At 50.4% G+C, this 20,966-nt stretch overlaps 1 protein-coding gene across 1 annotated transcript in view; it reads left to right on the top strand.

Annotated features, from left to right (window-relative positions):
- SHROOM2 (shroom family member 2) overlaps positions 1-20,966 on the top strand; it is a 147,110-nt gene that overhangs the window by 77,813 nt on the left and 48,331 nt on the right. The window contains exons 3-5 of the mRNA XM_040266489.1: positions 9,326-9,445; positions 16,701-18,906; positions 20,122-20,219. Coding sequence (XP_040122423.1) covers positions 9,326-9,445; positions 16,701-18,906; positions 20,122-20,219 — 2,424 coding nt within the window. The remainder of the gene's footprint in view (positions 1-9,325; positions 9,446-16,700; positions 18,907-20,121; positions 20,220-20,966) is intronic.

The raw sequence follows: 20,966 nt of genomic DNA, 5'->3' as shown, positions 1-20,966 counted from the left end.
AGAGCTCTTCCTGGGACAGAAACGCTGTGTGTTCAGGGGGATACGGATCTTACTGGAGATGCTGCCCTCCCTCTCCCCCTTCTCCCCCTCCCCTCATCCCCTCTTCCCCTCCTGGAGAGCTCTTCCTTGGGCAGAAACTCTGTGTGTTCAGGGTGTCTGTCTTACCCAGGATGCTTCTGCAGAGTGGTCTGAGAGACATCACTCACATTTTAGGGGAAAAGTTTCTCTTTTGAGCGTTTGGGGGCTTATGGCCATTAGCCACTATGCTTGCTTGCTTGTTAAAATAGAGTAGACTCACGGGTTTATATTGGGCAGATGTTGTCTTGCTTGGGCTGTTTTTATTACGTAAAATCAGGAGGGTAAAAAAAACACCACAAAGATCAGACTTGCTTTTATGAAATAAAATGGGGGGGGGTTGAACTCACAGGGAACAGAACTGCCTTATTTGGGGAAGGTTGCCTCTTTTCAGATGCAGATTTAGTGTATGGCTTAAGCAAGTGAATCAGGTGGATTATGTGAGATGTTTCCTCCTCTGAGCCAAGAAGAGAGTGGGAAACAGTTAAGATCTGTGTTTCGTAGAAAGGCATGCAAGTGATGTTGATGAAATGTGTGGGAAAGGTGATGGTTTCTAATATCTTAAGGCACGCAGAGAATGTTGCACATATTTTTGTTTGTACACTCTTGACTCAACAACTCTGTTGCTTATACTTAGTTATATTTAGTTATGTTAATTTATATTTATAGTTGGTTATGTTAATGGTTGTACCTTTTTTTTACTTATAGTTAGTTAATGGTTGCAGCTTTGAGTGTCTGTGGTATCTTGACCAAAATATCCATTGTAGGGTTGAAATGTAGCCAAGAAAGTTGTGTTGGTACTTTTATAAAAACATTGAGTTGAATGAAACTGTGTGTTCAACAACTGGGGATATGCGCTATGATTTCTGGTGGTTTGGACAAAGCATTTTTAGTGTTTCTGGTGCTGAGTTGGGCTTCACTGGTGGCTCAGTGGGTAAAGAATCCGCCTGCCAATCCAGGGTTCCATCCCTATGGATTGGGAAGATCCCCTGGAGATGGAAATGCAATCCACTCCAGTATTCTTGCCTGGAGGGTCCCATGGACAGAGGAGCCTGGCTGGCTACAGCCCCTGGGGTCACAGAAGAGTGGGACACAACTAATCCAGTAAACAACAGCAACAGCAACGGCGCTGCGTGAGATAGACGCCCCCCCACCCCCCTTTTCAGAAGTTAACAGAAAGAGCCCAGTCATTTGGGTCTGTCCGCCTTCTGCCTGGGTTCATTGTGTGACGTGTCTGTGTGGTCTTTCCTGTGAACACATCCAGAGAACACTACTGGCTGAGACAAGTATGCGCTTGTCCTGGCTAGGGGACAGATAAGCGGGGGCCCCGGCTTCATGGGGTGGAACTCTGAAGCTTTGATCCCATGCGGATGCTGGTACTCGGCCGTGGCATTTGGCTTTGCTGCTTTGATGTCTGGTATCAGTTTCAGCCATTGAGGTCGCTTGGGAATTTTTATCTTCACTTCTTTTCTCCTTCTGTATAAAGGCAGGAAATAATGACCTCTTAATCACCTTTCATCAAGAATGATGTCACCATCCACAGCTCCATATTGTCAGATCACTGCTTGCAAAGGTCGGGAGGGGGGTCGGGGTGGGGGGAAACACTCCGCCACTCGACAGACGCCTCTGACGTGTGTTTTTTATTCATTCACGTACATCGGAAGCACTCCAGCCAGGCCACCAACGTCATCCCCTTGGTTCCTGCCCTTGAGGGCGCTGACAGCTGAGTGGGTGATGGGCAGGGACCAGGAAAGCTCTGACAAGCGGTGACGGAAGGAGGGAGGGTTGGAAGCCGACCCCCACGTCGAGCTGTCCTCTGAAGGCTGAGCCAGGTTGGAGACACAGACGTGGCCCTGTGTCAGCAATGCCAGGGCCTCCTAAAGAGGCTGGCACAGGGGATGCTCAGCAGGGTGGGGGTTAGCTCGGGGCTTGAGCTGTGCGTCTCAGACCCCAGCTCGCCTCTGAATGGCCAGGAGGCCTTGTGCCAGCGTGGGCAGCCCGCCCAGGGAGCGCACAACAGCTCCCCAGGGGCCTGGGTGTCGCTCCCTGGCCACTGGCAGCCGCTGAGGGCTGCGGAGCGAGGGCCCGATCTGCAGAGCTGAGTTGCCGGGACCTTGGAGCGGTGGGAGGCAGAGACAGCTCTGGAGGTGGAGAGGCTTGACCGGGGCAGGAAGGCAGCCGCAGCTCAGGGCGGGCTTCATTCAGTGTCTGTTTTGTTCCGTCGCTCAGTCGTGCCTGACTCTGGGCAACCCCAGGGACTGCAGCACGCCAGGCCTCCTTGTCCATCACCAACTCCCGGAGTTTGCTCAAACTCACGTCCAGCGAGTCGCTGATGCCATCCAGCCATCTCGTCCTCTGTCACCCCCTTCTCCTCCCGCCTTCCATCTTTCCCAGCATCAGGGTCTTTTCCAGTGAGTCAGCTCTTCGCATGAGGTGGCCAAAGTATGGGGTTTCAGCTTCAGCATCAGTCCTTCCAATGAATATTCAGGACAGATTTTCCTTAGGATGCACTGTAGTCCCAGGGACTCTCAAGAGTCTTCCTAGTGTCTGGAGGCTGGTGCTTTGGGATGTGTTGGTTTCAAAACACTTAATAAAAAGGGTGTTTGTGGTTTTGGCTCTCCTCCAGCCTGGAAGCACCATCAGCATCATGCCGATCTCTGTCCCCCTGCGTCTGGAAGCTCTGGGGTCTCCCTGCCTGGTGCTCATCTCGGTCACCCTAGTACTCAGTGGGAAGCATCTGCAGGACTTTCCAGGCTCTCCTTTATCTGCAAGGCCCTCCCCACTGCCGTCTACTCCGACTCTTGCTTTTAAGATGTCCCCAAGCGTCACTTGGGGTTTTATTCCCCAAGAAGTGTCCCCATGGCCAGCGTCACCTGCAGCCCGCACACCCTGTGTTTCCCCTGTCACGGTGTCCAGCCGAGGCCCTGCCTCCCCGCTGGCCTCCCAGCCCGCACACCCTGTACTCTCAGGCCCGCCGTGCTTGTGGGACCGCATGCAGGCTGTGTATTTTCCGAGGCAGAGGCTGTTTTGCTGCATTTGGAAAGGTTAGGAAAATAACGCGGCATTCACGTGATTTTTGTTTATTGCTTTTTTTTGAGAGAAGAATTCTCTGAGATTGTGAACATTTCACTCAAGGGCTTATTTTAATAATTCCTTTTTTAAAAACTCATTTTCAAGATCTAGACCCATTCTTAATATTTAGTGGTATCCTAGCATGTTTAATATTTGTGATCTAAACGTCTTCCTTTAAAAAAAAGAAAAAAGACTGCCTGCCATATAAAATTATTTTTAATATTGAAGTAAACTGGGATTCCCTTTTGGCCCACAGTGTGGGAGACCTGAGTTCGATCCCTGGGGTTGGGAAGATCCCCTGGAGAAGGAAATGGCAACCCACTCCAGTATTTTTGCCTGGGAAATCCCATGAATAGAGGAGCCCGACGGGCTACAGTTTCTTTTGCAAACTGAGATCAATTTTGGTGTATACCTGGTGGAAAAGGTTTCAGGGAAATCTCCTTAGGACGGATAATTTGATTTGGAAACTAGACAAGCCAGTGTTTTGCTATTCAGCACCATAGCTTTTTCAGCATTTATGTGGAAGGAATATTAGGCTGTATTAAAAATGATACTTTCAGGACTTCCCTGGCAGTCCAGTGGTTAAGACTCCGTGCTTCCCATGACAGAGGGCCCAGGTTTGATCCTAGGTCAGGGAACTAGGATCCTGCATGCCACACGGCCCCCCAAAAAAAGACATTTCAGAAGAGTGACAGTGGCATGGAGAAATGCTCACCCAGCCTGGCATGCTGCAGAAAGGCCCCACCAGGTCTGCAGGACTCTATGAACTTTCTACAACAGGGGGGAAGGAATGCAGAGAGATGTTACTCACGCTCATCTTTAGGTTACGGGTTATTCTACCAGTCATGGGATTCTCCAGGCCAGAACACTGGAATGGGTAGCCTTTCCCTCCTCCAGGGGATCTTCCCAACCCAGGGATCGAACCCAGATCTCCCGCATGGCAGGTGGATTCTTTACCAGCTGAGCCACCAGGGAAGCTGTTTGTTATCTTACCGGCTTTCTAATTTTTAAATGTGCCATGTTTTCTACAATACGCGTTTTTTTTTTTTTTTTTTTAAGATTGTCTGAGCAGCAGTAGCCATTGGAATAGAAAGGATGTTTCTCCTATTTGCTGGGGTGAACAGTCACACTGTTAGTCTCCGGGTGGGCATGGCTTGGACTCAGCCCCCTTGCGTTTTTGGAACTGCTGGAATTCAGAGCTCCCCACATGGCGGGGGGCGTCAGCACCCCCTGCCCTGGTCGGATTTGGGCTCTTTTCTCCTGAGCATCCCTGCCCGCACAGCTTTGGGCATCTCTGGGCTGAGCTATGCCAGCCTCCTCCCTCCCGGAAAGGGGCGTCCTTGCTGGTTTCCCGCAGCCAAGCTGGCATGTGTCCGACTGGGGCCCGTGGTGGGGGCGGTGGGGGCGGTGAGGGGGGGTGTTCCTTCCATAGCACTCAGGTCCACTCCTCTTTGGTGTCTTCTGGGGGCTCCCCGTCCCCAAGGGCTCCAGGGCACTTTAGCTGCGGTGTGGGTCTTCCCTGCCCACACACATGAGGCAGTGAACCCCGAGCAGGTATTCCTTGTCCCTCACACTGGGGTGTCTTGTTTTGACGCATCCTGTGGCCAGTGCTGGGTGGCTAAGGTGACAAAAGCGCCTGCCTGCAAAGCAGGGAGACCTGGGTTTTTGATCCCTGGGATCGGGAAGATTCCCCCGGAGAAGGAAAATGGCAACCCACTCCAGTGCTCTTGCCTGGAGAAAATCCCATGGACAGAGGAGTGTGGTAGGCTTACAGTCCATGGGATCACAAAGAGCCAGACGTGACTGAGCGACCCCACTGGCTCACTGGTGGCCTGTGCACCCCTCATGGTCCCACGCTGGCGGGCTCCTGATGGTTGAAAGCCACACAAGTGTTTATCTTGTGTAGGAAGAAACTCAAGTCTTTTACTGAGATGAGCATCTTATATCTGCCCCTCCTGTGTCTGTTCCACCTGGGGACTCTAGGTGGCGCCAGAGCAGCGTTTGGTCCCCTGCGCCTTGCTGCCCAGTCTGGTCCCAATGACTGTGATGCCAGAGATCAGCTCTCAGCCAGCCACCCTTGTCTCTCTCATCCAGACAACCCCAGGGGCCACCTCCCCGGTGGTCCAGTGGTTAAAGATCTGCCTTGCAACACAGGAGATGCCGGTTCGAGCCCTGGTTGGGGAACCAGGATCCCACGTGCTGTGCAGCAAGAAAGCCCGCATGCCATACCTAGACGGTCCGTGTGTCCCACAGGACGCAATGGAGATCCTGAGGTGCCACAACCAAGACCCGATAAATAAATATAATAAATAAGTAAATTCTTAAAAAAAGGAAAAAAAGAAAAAGTTAAAAAAGCCCTGCTGTTTTAGCCGCCAGAGGGGCTGACAAACCACCTGAAAAGAGAAAGTTGTTCGGTCGTGTCCGACTCTGTATACAGTCCATGGAAAATTCTCCAGGCCAGAATACTGGAGTGGGTAGCCTCTCCCTGCTCCAGGGTATCTTCCCAACCCAGGGATGGAACCCAGGTCTCCTTCATTGCAGACAGATTTCTTTACCAGCTGAGCCACCAGGGAAGCCCAAGAATACTGGAGTGGGTGGGTAGCTAATCCCTTCTCCAGGGGATCTTCCCAACCCAGGAAACTGAACCAGGGTCCCCTGCATTGCAGGTGGATTCTTTACCAGCTGGGCTATCAGGGAGCCTCCCTTGATTCCCAGGTATGTTTACTATGCTCTAGAAAAATCTGAAGATCTGACAAGAGCAGACACATTTTAGGAAAATTTCACTGTCCCGAGTAGCCCCAGTTCCTTACTTAGAGCTTGTGGGTTCCACCCTTTCCGCTGTGCTTTCATTTGTTTTTAAAAGCCATAATTAGTACTGTGACCCTGGCTGTGTCTTCTCAAAGTAGAAACATGTATCAGTGTATAGACATTGTTTAGTCACTCAGTCAGGTTTAACTCTTTGTGACCCCATGGACTGTAACCCACCAGGCTTCTCTGTTCATGGGATTCTCCAGGCAAGAACACTGGAGTGGGTTGCCATCTCCTCCTCCAGGGGATCTTCCCGACCCAGGGATTGAACCTGCGTCTCCTGCATCTCCTTGCATTGGCAGGTTGCCTCTTTACCACTGAGCGACCTGGGAAACCCGTGTGCAGACATCAGTTCAGTTCAGTTCAGTTGCTCAGTCATGTCCGATTCTTTGCGACCCCATGAATTGCAGCACGCCAGGCCTCCCTGTCCATCACCAACTCCCGGAGTTCACTCAGACTCACGTCCATCGAGTCAGTGATGCCATACTTGGCTGTATTGTTTTTCACAGATCCTGGCGTTTTTTTTTTTTTTTTTTTTTTAAATAAAAAATTGTGGCAGCCCTCTCAAGCCGCTGGTGCCGTTAGTCTGTTAGTGACAGTTTTCCAACGGTACTTGTTCACTTTGTCTCCTTGTGTCTCACATTTTGGTAATTTTCACAGTGTTTCGAACTTTTCCGCCATCACATTTGTTACGGTCTCTGTGGTCAGTGATCTTTGGTTTTACTTGCATGACTAACTAGGACTCTGAAGGCTCAGAGGATGGTTAGCATTTTTTAATTTAAAATAAGGTCTGTGCATTGTTTTCGTAGATATGCTATGGCACACTTGGTTGACTCCAGTGTAGTGTAAACACAACGTTTATAATGCACTGGGAAACCAAAGCACTCATGTGGCCAGCTTTATTACCATATTTGGTTTGTTGTGAGGGTCTGGAGCCCAACAGAATCTCTCTGAGGTCTGCCTATATTATCTTTTAAAATAGGATGAGAAACATTTACTCCTCTCAGGGTGCAGGACTGCCCCCAGTAAACCAGCTCCTTTCCCACTGTTTCCTGTTACAGAGTTGGAATAATTTGCCACAAGGTGTGAGGCCTTTCCTTTTCCTAGCCTCTCCTTCCATTGCCTGCAGTCTGTCTAGTTTTCTCCCTTTGTTAATTACCTGTGAAGGAAGATGAAAGAAGTTCTGGATGTTATAGCACAGAAAAAGCCATCTGAAAATGAAATTCACGTGGCCAGAAGCTTCCTTAGGAGGATCTTCAGAAACTCTATGAGGTACAGTCTTGGTTTTTACAATTGCTTTACTCCCGAGGTGGGATGGATTCATCCGTTTTATGCTTCAGTTCGTGGGCAGTTGTCATCAAGTCAACACCTTGTGCACTTGCCACCCGTGGGTTTTTTTGTTTGTTTGTTTCCTTGTTAATTATCGCAGTCATCAGAAGGTTTGTGTTGTAAATAACTTTCTGGGTTTTCATTACTATTTCTTATTGCATAAGAGTCTTTACTGTTCTTGCCTGTTGGAAAGAATGTTTGACATCCGTCAGGTACTCAGAGGCTCAGTTGTGCCCTTCAGCTCCGATCTGGAGTTGCCCGTGGCGAGGCTAGGTCCGTCCTGAACTGCAGGAGCAGGAGAGGCAAGTGTGCACCGTCTCCTCACGCAGCAGTTTGTCCTGGAGGCTCTGTGACGTTCATACAGCAGCTGCACGGATTTCTGACACCTGGGCAGGTGTGGTCAAACCCTAATAAGCTGTCATGGATGGTGGTGATGATGGCGGGGGCAGGGAAGGCGCCTGTGACATTCAGAAGCCCTGGCAGGAATGGACCGGAGCCTGCTGGTCTAGGGCATGGTGATGCCCACTGTGGAGAACCCTTAGATGACTTCAGACACTCTGACAGGCTCAGGGCAATACATGTCCACTGACCCCCTTTACGGCTTCCCTGGTGGCTCAGATGGCAGAGGATCTGCCTGCAATGCCAGAGACCCGGCTTTGATCCCTGGATCGAGAAGATTCCCTGGAGAAGGGAATGGCAACTCACTCCAATATTCTTGCCAGGAGAATCCCATGGACAGAGAGGAAGCTGGTGGGCTACAGTCCATGGGTTTGCAAAAAGTTGGATATGACTAACACAGACATACACAGATACACACACACATACCAGTCCCATGGACAGAGGAGCCTAGCATGCTATAGTCCACGGGTTTGCAAAGATTGGATACGACTGAGTGACTGACACACACATACACACACAGAGTCCCCACTGAACTCTGACAGGCTCAGAGCAACACGTGTCCACTGGTCTCTGTTAGGGCTTCTCTGGCGGCTCAGATGGTGAAGCATCTGCCTACGAGGTAAGAGACTTGGGTTCCGTCCCTGGGTCGGGAAGATCCCCGGAGAAGGAAATGGCAACCCACTCCAGTATTCTTATCAGGAGAATCCCATGGACGGAGGAGCCTGGTGGGCTACAGTCCATGGGATTGCGAAGAGTTGGATACCACTGAATGACTAACACAGACACACACGCACACCTACACACAGACACACACACTTGCCACTGACTACAGGATAGCCATGTTTGCTTGAGTGAGTGGATAAATAAATGCACCCAATATTGTGACCTTTTCCAGTCCTGTGGCCACTGCTGAGTTTTCCAAACTTGCTAGCATATTGAGTGCAGCACTTTCACAGCATCATCTTCCAGGATTTGAAACAGCTCAACTGGAATTCCATCACCTCCACTAGCTTTGTTCGTAGTGATGCTGCGATTCATGGGGTTGCAAAGAGTCGGACACGACTGAGCAACTGAACTGAACTGAACTGAATCTTGTGACACCCAGCCCACGCCTTCTCCTTAAGGAGGCCAGGGGTGTCTGCAAAGTTGCGCTGACACGGGCAAGACAAAAGATGCTGCTGTGGGTTTTGCTGGGGAGACGGGAAAGGGGAGGCAAGATGTATCTATCTTCTTACCTCGAAGAAATCTGAGGACTTCCCTGGCAGTCTAGTGGTTACGACCCAGCTTCCAGGGCAAGGGCTGTGGGTTTGATCCCCGGTCAGGAAACCAGGATTCCACTATGCAAACAAACAAACAAAAAAAATTGAAAACATGTTTAAAAAGAAACAGAATCACTTTGGCAGCCCGAGGGCCAATTCGCACCTGGGAGCCAGTGATTGTCACTCTGTGCTCAGATCAGTTCTCCAGTAACAAACCTGTACCAGGAGGGCTGGTGCCCAGACGTTAAAGGGGAAGTGCCAACCGCGATGCCATGAGTCACACGAATGGTTTCCGCCTCTCAGTCCTTTCTTGGCACGAAGCCGTCCTCGGTGTGATGTCCCTGAGTCGTCTGCATCCCTTTTTTTTTTTTTTAAACCCCCAGGAGGAATGAGCTGAGCTGGAGGCCACACTCCTGGCATGCCACCAAGTTCTCCGACAGCCAGTCCGAGCCAGCTGCACCTCTGTTTCCCTGCCCCTCTCGGCCGAGCCGCTACCACGCCAGGTAGGCGCACCTTCTGCCTTCTCCCCCAGGGGCTGGGGAGCTGCTTTCGCTTTCTGCCACACCGCTGACAGCCCTGCCCTGTCGTCACCATGCGTTTCTTTCTTTTCCTTCGTGTTGCAGTGTAGTTCATTTATGGTAGTCTTCATTTCAGCTCTGCAGCATAGCGAGTCCCAATTTTTCAAGATGCTACTGCCATCTAACAGGCTTCCCAGGTAGCTCAGCTGGGGAAAGAATCCTCCCTGCGATGCAGGAGACCCCGGTTCAATTCCTGGGTTGGGAAGTTCCCCTGGAGAAGGGATAGGCTACCCACTCCAGTGTTCTTGGAATGCAGGAGACCCTGGTTGGATTTCCTGGGTTGGGAAGATCCCCTGGAGAAGGGATAGGCTACCCACTCCAATATTCTTGGAATGCAGGAGACCCTGGTTCAATTCCTGGGTCGGGAAGTTCCCCTGGAGAAGGAATAGGCTACCCACTCCAGTGTTTTGGGGCTTCCATGGTAGCTCAGCTGGTAAAGAATCCACCTGCAAGGTGGGAGACCTGGGTTCAATCCCTGGCTTGGGAAGATCCCCTGGAGGAGGGCATGGCAACCCACTCCAGTATTCTGGCCTGGAGAATCCCCATGGACAGAGGACGCTGGTGGGCTACCATCCATAGGGTTGCAGAGAGTTGGCCATGACTGAGTGACTAAGCATAGCACACACATACTCCATGGAAAGTTATTGTAAAATATTGGCTCTGTTCCCTGTGCCATACAGTATATCCTTGTAGCATATTTATTTTATCGTTTGTACTTTACTGCCCTACCTCTGTCCTGCCCCCTCTTCCCTCCCCCCACTGGCAATCACTAGTTTGTTCTGTATGTCTGTAAGTCTGCTTCTGTTCTATCTCTTTGTTGTTGCTGTTGCTGTTGTTTTTGATTCCACATATAAGTGACATTATGCAGAATTTGTTTTTCTCTGCCTTAGTTCATCAAACACAATGCCTTCCAGGCCCGTCCTTGTTAATACGAATGGCAACATTCATTCTTTCTTATGGCTGAGTAGTAGCCCATTGCATGTGTTTGTGTGTATGATATATGCAGCATCTTCTTTAATCTACTCACCAGTCGATGGACTTTAAGGTTACTTCCATATCTTGAGCACTGTAAATAATGCTACTATGGACAATGGGGTGCGTGTTATCTTTTCGAATTAGTGTTCTCATTTGGGGGGGATTTATATATCAAGGAGTGGAATTGCTATATCCTATGGTAGTTCTTTTAGCTTTCTAGGAACTTGCATGCTGTTTTCCATTAGTGAACAAGGGTTCCCTTTTCTCTGTGTCCTCACCAGCTTTTGTTATTTGCTGTCTGGTTGATGACAGACCTTCTGACAGGTGTGAGGGTGATACTTCATTGTGGTTTTGGTTTGCATTTCTCTGATTACCGATGCTGAGCAGCTTTTCGCCTGCCATCTGTATATCTCCTTTGGGAAAATGTCTATTCAGGTCTTCTAACCATTATTTATTTATTTTTAAACATAAATTTCTTTATTTTAATTGGAGTCTAATTACTTTACAATATTGTATTGGTTTTGCCATACATCAACATGAATCTGCCACGGGTGTACACGTGTTCCCTGTCATGAACCCCCCTCCCACCTCCCTCCCCATACCATCCCTCTGGATCATCCCAGTGCACCAGCCCCAAGCATCCTGTCCTGGACTGGTGATTTGTTTCACATATGATATTATACATGTTTCAATGCCATTCTCCAAATCGTCCCATCCAGTATTTATTAATGTATTTTGGGGCCATATGCATTATGTGGGATCTTAGTTCCTCAACTGGGGATAGGAGTCTCCACCCCTGCAGGGGAAGGGCAGAGTCTTAACCACTGGACTGCCAGGGGAGTCCCTTCTGCCTATTTTTTAATCAGGTATTTATTTTCCAGGTAGAATTGGATCTGTTTATTTTTTACACTTTAACCCCTGATTGGTCGTGTCATTGGCAAATATTTTCTCCCATTCAGTACGTTGTCTTTTCATTTTGTTGATGGTTTCCTTTCCTCTGAAAAAACCTTTCATTTTAACTAGGTCCCGTTTGTGTAGTTTTGCATTGCTTTACTTTGCCGTAGGAGGCAGATCCCCCAAAATACTGCTACAATTTGTGTCAAAGGGTGTTCCACCTATGTTTTCCTCTGGGAGTTTTATGGTTTCTGGTCTTAAATTTAAATCCTTAATCCATTTTGAGATTTTTTTTTTTTTAATACCATGTTAGAGAATGTTCTAATTCCATTCTTTTGCATGTAGCTATCCAGTTTTCCCAGCATGACTTATTGAAGAGGCTGTCTGTTCTCCACTGTATATCCTTGCCTCCTTTGTCATAGACTAGTTGATGATAAGCACGTGGGTTTATTTCAGGGCTCTCTATTCTATTCCTGACCTACGTGTCTGTTTTTGTGCCACTACCATACGATTTTGATGACCATAGCTTTGTAGTGTAGTCTGATACCTCCATCTCTCTTCTTTCTCAGGATTGTTTTGGCTCTTCAGGGTCTTTGATGTTACTATGCAAATTTTTTAATTGATTTGTTCTAGTTTTGTGAAAAATGCTGTTGGTATTTTGATAGGGATAGCTTTGAATCTGTAGATTGCTTTGAGCAGTATGGTGATTTTAACAGTATTCTTCCAGTCCATGGTATATATTTCCATTCTGTGTATGGCATTTTCAGTTTCTTTCATCAGTGTCTTACAGTTTTCTGACTATAGGTCTTTTACCTCCTTGGTTAGATTTTTCCTAGGTGTGTATTATTATTGTTATTTTTGTCCACACTGGGGGACACATGGGATCTTGGTTTCCCAAACAGGGATCAAACCCACACCCCGCACAGTGAAAGCTAAGACTCTTAAGCTCTGGACCACCAGGGAAGTCCCAGTACTTAATTCTTTTTAATGCAGTTGTAAATGGTTTGTTTCCTCAGTTCCTCTGTCTGATGGTTCACTGTTAGTATGCAACACATTTCTTTATGTTAATTTCACATCCTGCAACTTGACCAAATTCATTGATGTGTTGTAGGAGTTTTTTGGTGACATCTTTAGGATTTTCTATGTATAATATCACGTCATCTGCAAACAGAGGCAGTTTTACTTCTTCCTTTCCAGCTTGAATTCCTTTGATTTCTTTTTCTCTGATTGCTGTGGCTAGGAGTTCCAAAACTTTGTTGAATGAAAGTGATGAGAGTGGGCATCCTTGCCTTGTTCCTGAAATGCTTTCAGCTTTTCACTGTTGAGTATAATCTTTGCTGTGGATTTTGCATATATGGCCTTCATTATGTTGAGGTACGTCCCCTCTATGCCCATGTGGTTGAGTTTTTATCAAAATGGATGCTGAATTTTATCAAAAGCTTTCTCTGTATCTCTCGAGATGATCATACGTTTTTTACTCTTCAGTTTGTTAATGTTGTGTATCCCATTGGTTAATTTGCAGATATGGAAGCATTCTTGGTATATCCTGAGATAAATTCTACTTGATCATAGTGTATGATCCTTTTAATGTATTTTTTTGATTCAGTTTGCTAATATTTTATTGAGGATTTTCCATCTATGTCCATCAGTGATAATAGCCTGTAATTTTATTTTTTGTGTATGATGTCTCCAGTTTGGTGTCACAGTGATGCTGGCCATGTAGAATGAGTTCAGAAGCATTCCTTCCTTTGCAATTTTTGCAATAGTTTGAGATGGAAAGGTGTTAACTCTTCTCTGAAAGTTTGGTAGAATTCACCTGTGAAGCCATCTGGTCCTGGCCTTTTGTTTGATGGGAGTTTTTTTAAAAATTAGATTGAGCTTGTTGCTGCTAATTAGTTTGTTCATATTTTCTACTTTCTGGTTTGATCTTGGGAAATTGTACATTTCTTGAAATTTTTCCATTTCTCTATACTGTCCATTTTATTAGCATGTAGTTCATAGAATTATCTCGTAAGATCCTTTGTGTTTCTGTGGTATCAGTTATAATTTCTTTCATTTCTGACTTCACTGATTTTTGGGGTCCTCTTATTTCTTGAATCTGACTCTAGGTTTATCAGTTTGGTTCATCTTTTCAAAAATCAGGTTTTAGTTTGATCTTCCTTAGTGTTTTTGAGTCTATATTTCATTTATTTCTGCTCTAATGTTCATGATTTCTTTCCTTCTACTAACTTTGGAGTTTGTGTGTCCCTTTTTCTAGTCCCTCTACATATAGGGTTAGCGTATTTGAGGCTGTTTGTTTCCTAAGATAAACTTGCATTGCTGTAAGCTTCTCTCTTAGAACTGCTTTCTCTGCATCCCGTAGGTCGTGCCTTGTTTTATTTTGTATGGTGCCTTTCTTGACTTCAGAATGATGTTCCTTTTCTGATGAGAAAAGTCTATGGATGCATCATTACTGGAACGATTCTAACTTGTTTTCACTGAGTAGGCAGATGTATAATACTTGAAAACAAAACAAAACCCCAGGAGAAAGGATGGGCAAGTGTGCTTTCTCATTTATGTCATCTAATTGATAAATCAGTTTTAGCCGAATCCCTTTGAGCCAGCTGAGTGGGATGGCTGTGCACGTTGCCACTCTTCTTTAGAGATGTTTGTGTGCAGGTTAGAAGGCAGGAGTTGCTTATGTGTTGAGCAAGTGTGTTTTGCTAAAGCTCCCCAGGGGATTCTGTGCTACACCAGCACCTTCTCTCCCAGGTTGCTATGTGGAGGTACAGGGGAAACCAGGGGCCTTCACAGCCCATGTGCCAGGCTTGGGACCAGCCTTGGCCTGGTGGTTTCTTGGTGACTTTGAGACAGATGGCCTGAGAATTGTGAGTTGGTAGAAGGGGGAGGGCTGGTCCACGTGGCTTACCTGGGGCCCACATTTCAGGGTCGGAAGGGCAAATGCCACCCCCAGACAGCACCATGGGGGTGTTGGCTTGGAGAAGCTTCTGCTGGCCACAGGGAGCTGACCAGTCACCTCGGTTGGTGGCCAGGGTCCTCACTAGTCTGTTAACAGCCAGTAGTGTGCCTCTTTGGGGTGTGTGCACAAGTGCCTGTGTGAGTGTAGACGTGTATTTGTTTGTATATGGATGTGAGTGTGTGTGCACACTTGTGTGCATATGTGTGATATGCATGACTGGGTGTGTCTGTGTGTGTATTCAGAGCTAACATAACTATCTCAAAGTCAGTTTTTGACTATTACTAAATGCCTCCTGTAAAGGAAAATGTATCCTAAATCAAATATTCCTGGGACTTCCCTCGTGGCCCAGTGGCTACAATTCTGAGCTTCAAGGTCCCCAGGTTCGATTCCTGGTCAGGGAACTAGATCCCACATGCCGCAACTAAGTCTTGGCATGGCGCAGCTTAAGGAGCCCATGGGCCGCCACTAAGACATGGCCCAGGTAAATAAATAAGTACAATATTACCTATTTACAGCCATAAGAGATGGTAGTATTTGGAGCCCAGGCTACTTTGGAAAAACCCAGGTTATCATCCCAGTGGTAACACTTAAGTGAAAAAGTGGGCCTCAGAGTGCATTATGACAGTGACTTCATGTAATAGGATCTCCATGAAGCCCACTTGGCTGTTTTTGACTTAAGACACCCATGTGCCCTGCGGAAACTGCGCTGAGCTTTATTTCTGTCTGCTTGGACTTAGAATCTCCCGGAAAAATCCACTCAGGAATGCGGGAGACAGGATGGAGAGAAACGTACTCCGATTCTGGGAGGGGCCCTGGTCTGTCCTCCGAGGACACGGTGTAGAGCCCAGTGTTCATTGCACACCACCACCCCACCCCCCCACCCCACCCCCTGCCGCGTGACTTAGCCAGCTCACACTCTTGTGTCTTTTCCCAGGTCACAGATTTTTCTTTCTTATCTTGCTTCCTCTCAAACCTCAAGTAGATGCAGTTTTTTTCCCCTCCTTGAAGCATGAATGTTCCAGCTTTGTTGAGCTTTAATGAAAGCACTTTACATGCCTGGATAAATAGTTTCACCATTGAGAGCTTAAGTGTGCAATATTGTCCTATCAAAAAAAAAAAAAAAGAGGTGTATACCTTAGTCTTAAAATACTAAAAAAATGCTAATCATCATCTGAGCTTTCAGTGAGTGGCAGTCCTTTTGCAATAGTAACATGAACGATCACAAATCACCATGAGAAATAATGAAAAAATTCTGAAATACTGCAATAATTTAAAAAATGTGGCAGAGTGAACAGTGTTGGGGAAAATGGCACCTATAGGCTTGCTTGATACAGAATTGCTACAAACCTTCAATTTGGGGGCAGGGAGGAAGCAGTATCAGCAAAGTGCAGTAAAATGAGGAATGCCTATAATTTTTGGGTTTTGCAAAAATAATCTTATCTCTGAACTTGCCTTTTTAAGTTGAAGATCCTCTTTTGATGGCCTTCCTCGTGCTAGCAGTGCATAGCATGAATTATTTCATGCACTAAACTAGAGGCTCACGAACTCGTTCCGTAAGGGGCCAGATAACACTTTCTGGCGGGTAGGCAGGTATCTTTGGCAGCTGCTCAGCTCTGGGTTTGGAGCCCTGCACACAGCCATGACTGTGTTCCCCTCAAAGTCTATATTTATGAGCACTGAAATTTGAATTTCAGATCGTTTTTATGGATCATGCAGTACTCTTTGAATTCTGCCCTCTCCCCCCACTAGAAAACCTAAAAGCCATCCTTAGCTTTGTGGGCTGCAGTTTGCTATCCAGGATACTTCTGCATGCTGCGGACTTCCGCCCAGCCTGTGGGTATGGTCTCCAGGAATGTACTGCAGCACTGAAGTTTTTCTTTTTGGGAAAAGGCATCCAGTGGTTAGGACTCCGACCCTCTCAGCCTGCCTTGGAAAAGCTGCTCTTTGAAATGTGAAAAGTTAGATACGGTGTGCTCACCTTCCCTGGGCTTCACCCTGGTGACTCGGTAAAGAATCCACCTGTGAATGCAGGAGATGCAGGTTCGATCTCTGGGACCGGAAGATCCCCCGGAGAAGGAAATGGCAACCCATTCTGGTATTCTTGCCTGGAGAATCCCATGAACAGAGGAGCCTGGCGGGCTGCAGTCCATGGGGGTTGCAAAGACTGGGACACTGTTGCGCATACTCATATTCACCTTCCCGTCCAGGGATCTCCATGGGGGAAGAGTGGTTAGTGCAGGTGATGTCTGTATGGGGGCAGCTGTGCCCACGTGCACCGTCTCCTCTTGCCCTTCCCTACAACCCGGCCCTAAAGCCCCCCTCTGTTGCCTGTGGTTTCTTCTCCTTTCCTAGCTCCTCCTCCCAGGACCTGTCGGGTGGTGCCTGGGAGCCAGAGAACCTGCAGCGCACCTCGGACCACTTCAGCTCACTGGGGAGCGTCGACAGCCTGGACCCATCCTCCCAGCCCGACCCATCGGGGCGCCTCTCGGCGGCCAAGTCTAGCAGCAGCATCGACCGCCTGGGTGGCGCCAGCAAGAGGGACTCAGCTTACGGTTCATTCTCCACCCGTTCCAGCACCCCGGACCACACTCTGCCCAAGGCGGACGCGTCCTCGGCCGAGAATATCCTCTACAAAGTGGGCCTGTGGGAGTCCTCCGCTGCAGCGGACAGCCGGCCGGCTCTGACGGCCGGCGACGCTCAGGGCGCCGAGGAGCCCCTGGGGTGCTTCCCGACCCGGGTCCCCGAGGATGGCCCAGAGCCCAAGCTAGCTGCTTGCGGGCGGTCCAGCTCCGGGCCCGTCTGGTATGTTCCGGATAAGAGACGAGCCCCTCCGTCCCCTCCCCCACCGCCTCCCCCGCTCCGCCGCGACAGCTTCGCTGCCACCAGGAGCCACGAGCAGACCCAGGGCCCCACGTTCTCAGCAGACACGACCCCAGCACAGCCCTTGCTGGGCCTGAGCCGCGTGCAGCCCCACGGTGGCGACTGGAAGAGACCCGAACCCGCTGATCAGCCGTTGAGGCTGGCGCGCGGGGGCGGCGGCCAGAGAGCTGCAAGCTCGGGGTGCACTCCAGGGGCGCATGTGGACTGTGGGTGGCCAGCCTGCGACAGCGGGGCGCGGGCCCTCCTGGGGGCCCCTAGCCGGCTGCAGGCTTCTCTCTCGAGCACCGACGTGCGGCGCCCGCAGCCCTTGCCTACGTGCCAACACCCGCGCCACTCAAGCGACGAGGGCCCCTTCTTCCGCGAGGGCCCCAGGGCCGCCACGTGGCTCGGGGAGCCCCTCCCCACAGACTGCCTCGCGGACAACAGCCCTGCTCCCGTTGTCGTCGGAGGGCCGCGCGCTGCAGACCGGAGGGGCGACTGCGGCTCGCAGAGCCGCTACTACTGCGTGATGTCCAGACCCGGTCCCCAGTGGGGCGCCCGGGCCCCCCAGCCCCGCTGCTACCCGTCCCGGCTGGAGGGCGCCCCGGGCGCACGGCAGAGAGGCAGGGCGGAGACGGTGGACAGGGCACCCGAGGACCCACCGGGGGCCGGCCTCCTGGACAAAGGCGGCAGCAAGAGGGTGGCGGGCAGCTTGGATGACGGGGGTGGCGAGATTTGCCCCCTGCAGACACCCATGCTGCACTCGCTGAGCCGGGAAGGGGCGTGCCCGCCCGAGACCGGCCACGAGGACACGGCTCCAGCGCCGCCTGAGGCCCCGGCGGGCAAACCCCTCCGGAGGAGCGACCGCTTCGCCACCACCCTGAGGAATGAGATCCAGCAGCGGCGAGCCAGGCTGCAGAAGAGCCGGAGCACGGCCACTTTGGCCAGCTCCGCGGAGGAGGAGGGGGAGGCCGAAGACAACGAGACTGAGGCGCGTGGCTCCCGGGCGCAGCCAGTGGGCGCCCCGGAGACCACCTTACCCGGTGGCACCTATAAGGACCACCTGAAGGAGGCGCAGGCCCGCGTCCTGAGGGCCACGTCGTTCCGCCGCCGCGACCTGGAGCCCAGCTTGGCGGACCCGGAGCCGGCCCCCCGCGTCTGGGAGGGGGCCCCGGGTGCCCGGCCGCCCTTGTGCGCTGCCGGCAGCGGTAGCTGCAGCGCGCGCATCGGGAGCCGGAGGCGCTTCACTGCTGAGCAGAAACTGAAGTCCTACTCGGAGCCCGAGAAGATGAATGCAGTGGGGCTGACGGGGGACCAGCGACCTGCACCCCACGAGGAGATGGTGCTCACCTTTGCCGACAGGTGGAAGTTTTTTGAGGAAACCAGCAAGCCCGTGGGCCCCCAGCCCGGGCCGAGGCTGGGGCCCTGTGGCTTCCCCAGGGAGAAGCCGGAGATGCTGTGGACAGCGGGCCCTGGAAAAGACGGAAAGGCGGGAAGACCCATCCCGCCAGAGCGGCTTGGCACCTTCGCAGAGTATCAAGCCTCCTGGAGGGAACAGAGGAAAGTCCCAGAAGCCAGGGGTGGCGGGAGGTACCACTCAGCCGACAACATCCTTGATGTGGGTGTGGACCAGGAGGAGAGGCCGCAGTACGTCCACGAAAGGTCCCGGTCATCACCTTCCACTGACCTCTACAAGCAGGTAAGCATCCTGCAGGGGACCAGATGCAACCCCGCCTGACCCCAAGGCACAAATGGGACACCCACGGAATAGCATGGCCTGGTGTCGTGGTGACTTGTGTCCTGATGTCCAAGCGTTTCTGTGCACCAGGCTCAGCCAGTATAACAGCTCCTGCGAGTGGTACCTGGGGACCAGGTCCACACATTCATGACAGTTTCTGGTGTCCTGGTTTCCCCCATGTCTCGAGTTCCCAGCCTCATCTCTAGCTGAAGCTGTTTTCCCTCTTGATTAGCTTGCCGTTGATACAAAGGGAAGAAATTGGGGGAAACAATAGAAGATGGTTAAGTTGTCCTCTGAAATGAAAAGGGGTGCTTTATGTCCACCCTTAACACATGTTACACTTCATACTTTTACTGTTCTCATTTGGTTTTTATTCTATGCGGTCAGATATTTTTAAATGTTGCTCTGGAGCAAGTGTAACTGAAAGTGCAATGCTTTAAACTATTGCACTTTCCTTAGGCGTGTTCATGGTGAAAGTTGACGTTTCGCTTTCTAAAAAAAAACCTCCATGCTTGTATTCATACTTCATGGTTCATAGTCTCCCTCTCTCTGCCTTTTCCGCTCCTTCCATCTGCAAGGGTGTATTTCAAAGGAAAGATTTCCTGCGGCATCCGATGGAGGCTTTTGTAAACAATAGAACCAGCGATCGCTTTGTTACACACTTATGAACGTGTGTGTGCGTGTGTGAAGAGAGGTGCTGGTTTCTGTGTGGGCTCCGGTACAGAAAGGCCTGTGGACACCTAGGGCATGTGTGTCCCCCAAGATGGTGCCCTGTGCCACGTGACGTTCGAGAATTATATGTTCTCGAGGTCAAGAGACCAGGCTGCCAGACTCCAGGTCCCAGGGCTTGAGCTTTGACTCCGGTGAGCCGTGTGACCAGCAGTGTTTTGATTTGACTGGGTGGGGTTGGGGGCCACCATGTCACACAGCTTTCCAGCCCTCACGTCAGAGTCCTGCTTCCTGCCTGGGAGCCCAAAGGGACTGCGGTCTCCTTGAGTCATTTTGACGAGGGCTGGGCTGATGGTCCCCAGGCTGGCTGACCACAGGCCACGTCACCCAGTTTGTGGGTGCTGGCTCACAGGGTGCGCCCACAATGAAGGGGATCATGATCGCAGAGGTTCTCGGGGGGGGGAGGCCGCTTGATGACTGGGTGTCCTGTTGTGCCGCCCTTGGCAGGATGCCTCCATGGAGCCTCGATGGCAAGCAGGGGACCCGGAGGAGCACACGGAGCTTTCTTCGGCAGCACTGGCCAAGGACAGAGGCCTCACCCCAAGGTAGGAGAATCTTGCACTTGGGGTCACTGAGGAGGCGTCTTGGGGGGCAGGTGGGCTGCTTTACGGGGGTGAGGGCTCGGATAATGTGGGCGGGCGTGTGGTTTCGGCCAGACCTGAAGTGGCTGGTCACTAGTTGGGGTTGCCTGAGGCCCCTCACCACTGCCGGTGGGGCCAGCAAAGCCAGGGCGGGACATTGTGAACGCCCTCCTTACGGCAGTTTTTTGGTTCATCACACAGCTGCTGTGTTTTGCACGCAGTCGAGTTCTTTCTGATGACAGAGAAACCCACTGTGATGGGCTTGAATGGAATGCTTTATGCAGAACAGCAAAGTGAAGGGACCCTTTAACGACTAGGGCGCAGCTGGGTTGCTGGCCGGGGAATCCAAGTTGCCTGGAAGGATTGTTAATGAAAGGATGGGGGTTAGGCCTTCTTTAATGAATTCATTTTGAGCTTTAAAAATAGAAATTGACTCGGTCAGCTCCCCCAGAGCAGGTCAGAGCATGAAAAAATGGGCTGGCCACAGTGTTAACATGATTATATGCCCACATTCTAAAATGTGTCCAGAGTAGCAGTCTTCCTGCAGTGAGGGTGGAATTTAGGTGAAATACACACCACTGTGTGGACCCTCATCCCTGAGGACCACAGGAGAGGGCATTGCAGGTCACTGCAGGAGCTGGGCTTTAACCTTATTTGCAAAACAGCTGATAAAAGGGTCTTCCCTGGTGGCCTAGTGGGTAGGACACGGAG

This window comes from Oryx dammah, unplaced genomic scaffold, assembly GCF_014754425.2.
Source record: "Oryx dammah isolate SB20612 unplaced genomic scaffold, SCBI_Odam_1.1 HiC_scaffold_23, whole genome shotgun sequence".
Taxonomy (NCBI): domain Eukaryota; kingdom Metazoa; phylum Chordata; class Mammalia; order Artiodactyla; family Bovidae; genus Oryx; species Oryx dammah.
The sequence above is the reverse complement of the archived record's forward strand: the minus strand, read 5'-3'. Positions and strand labels throughout refer to the sequence as shown.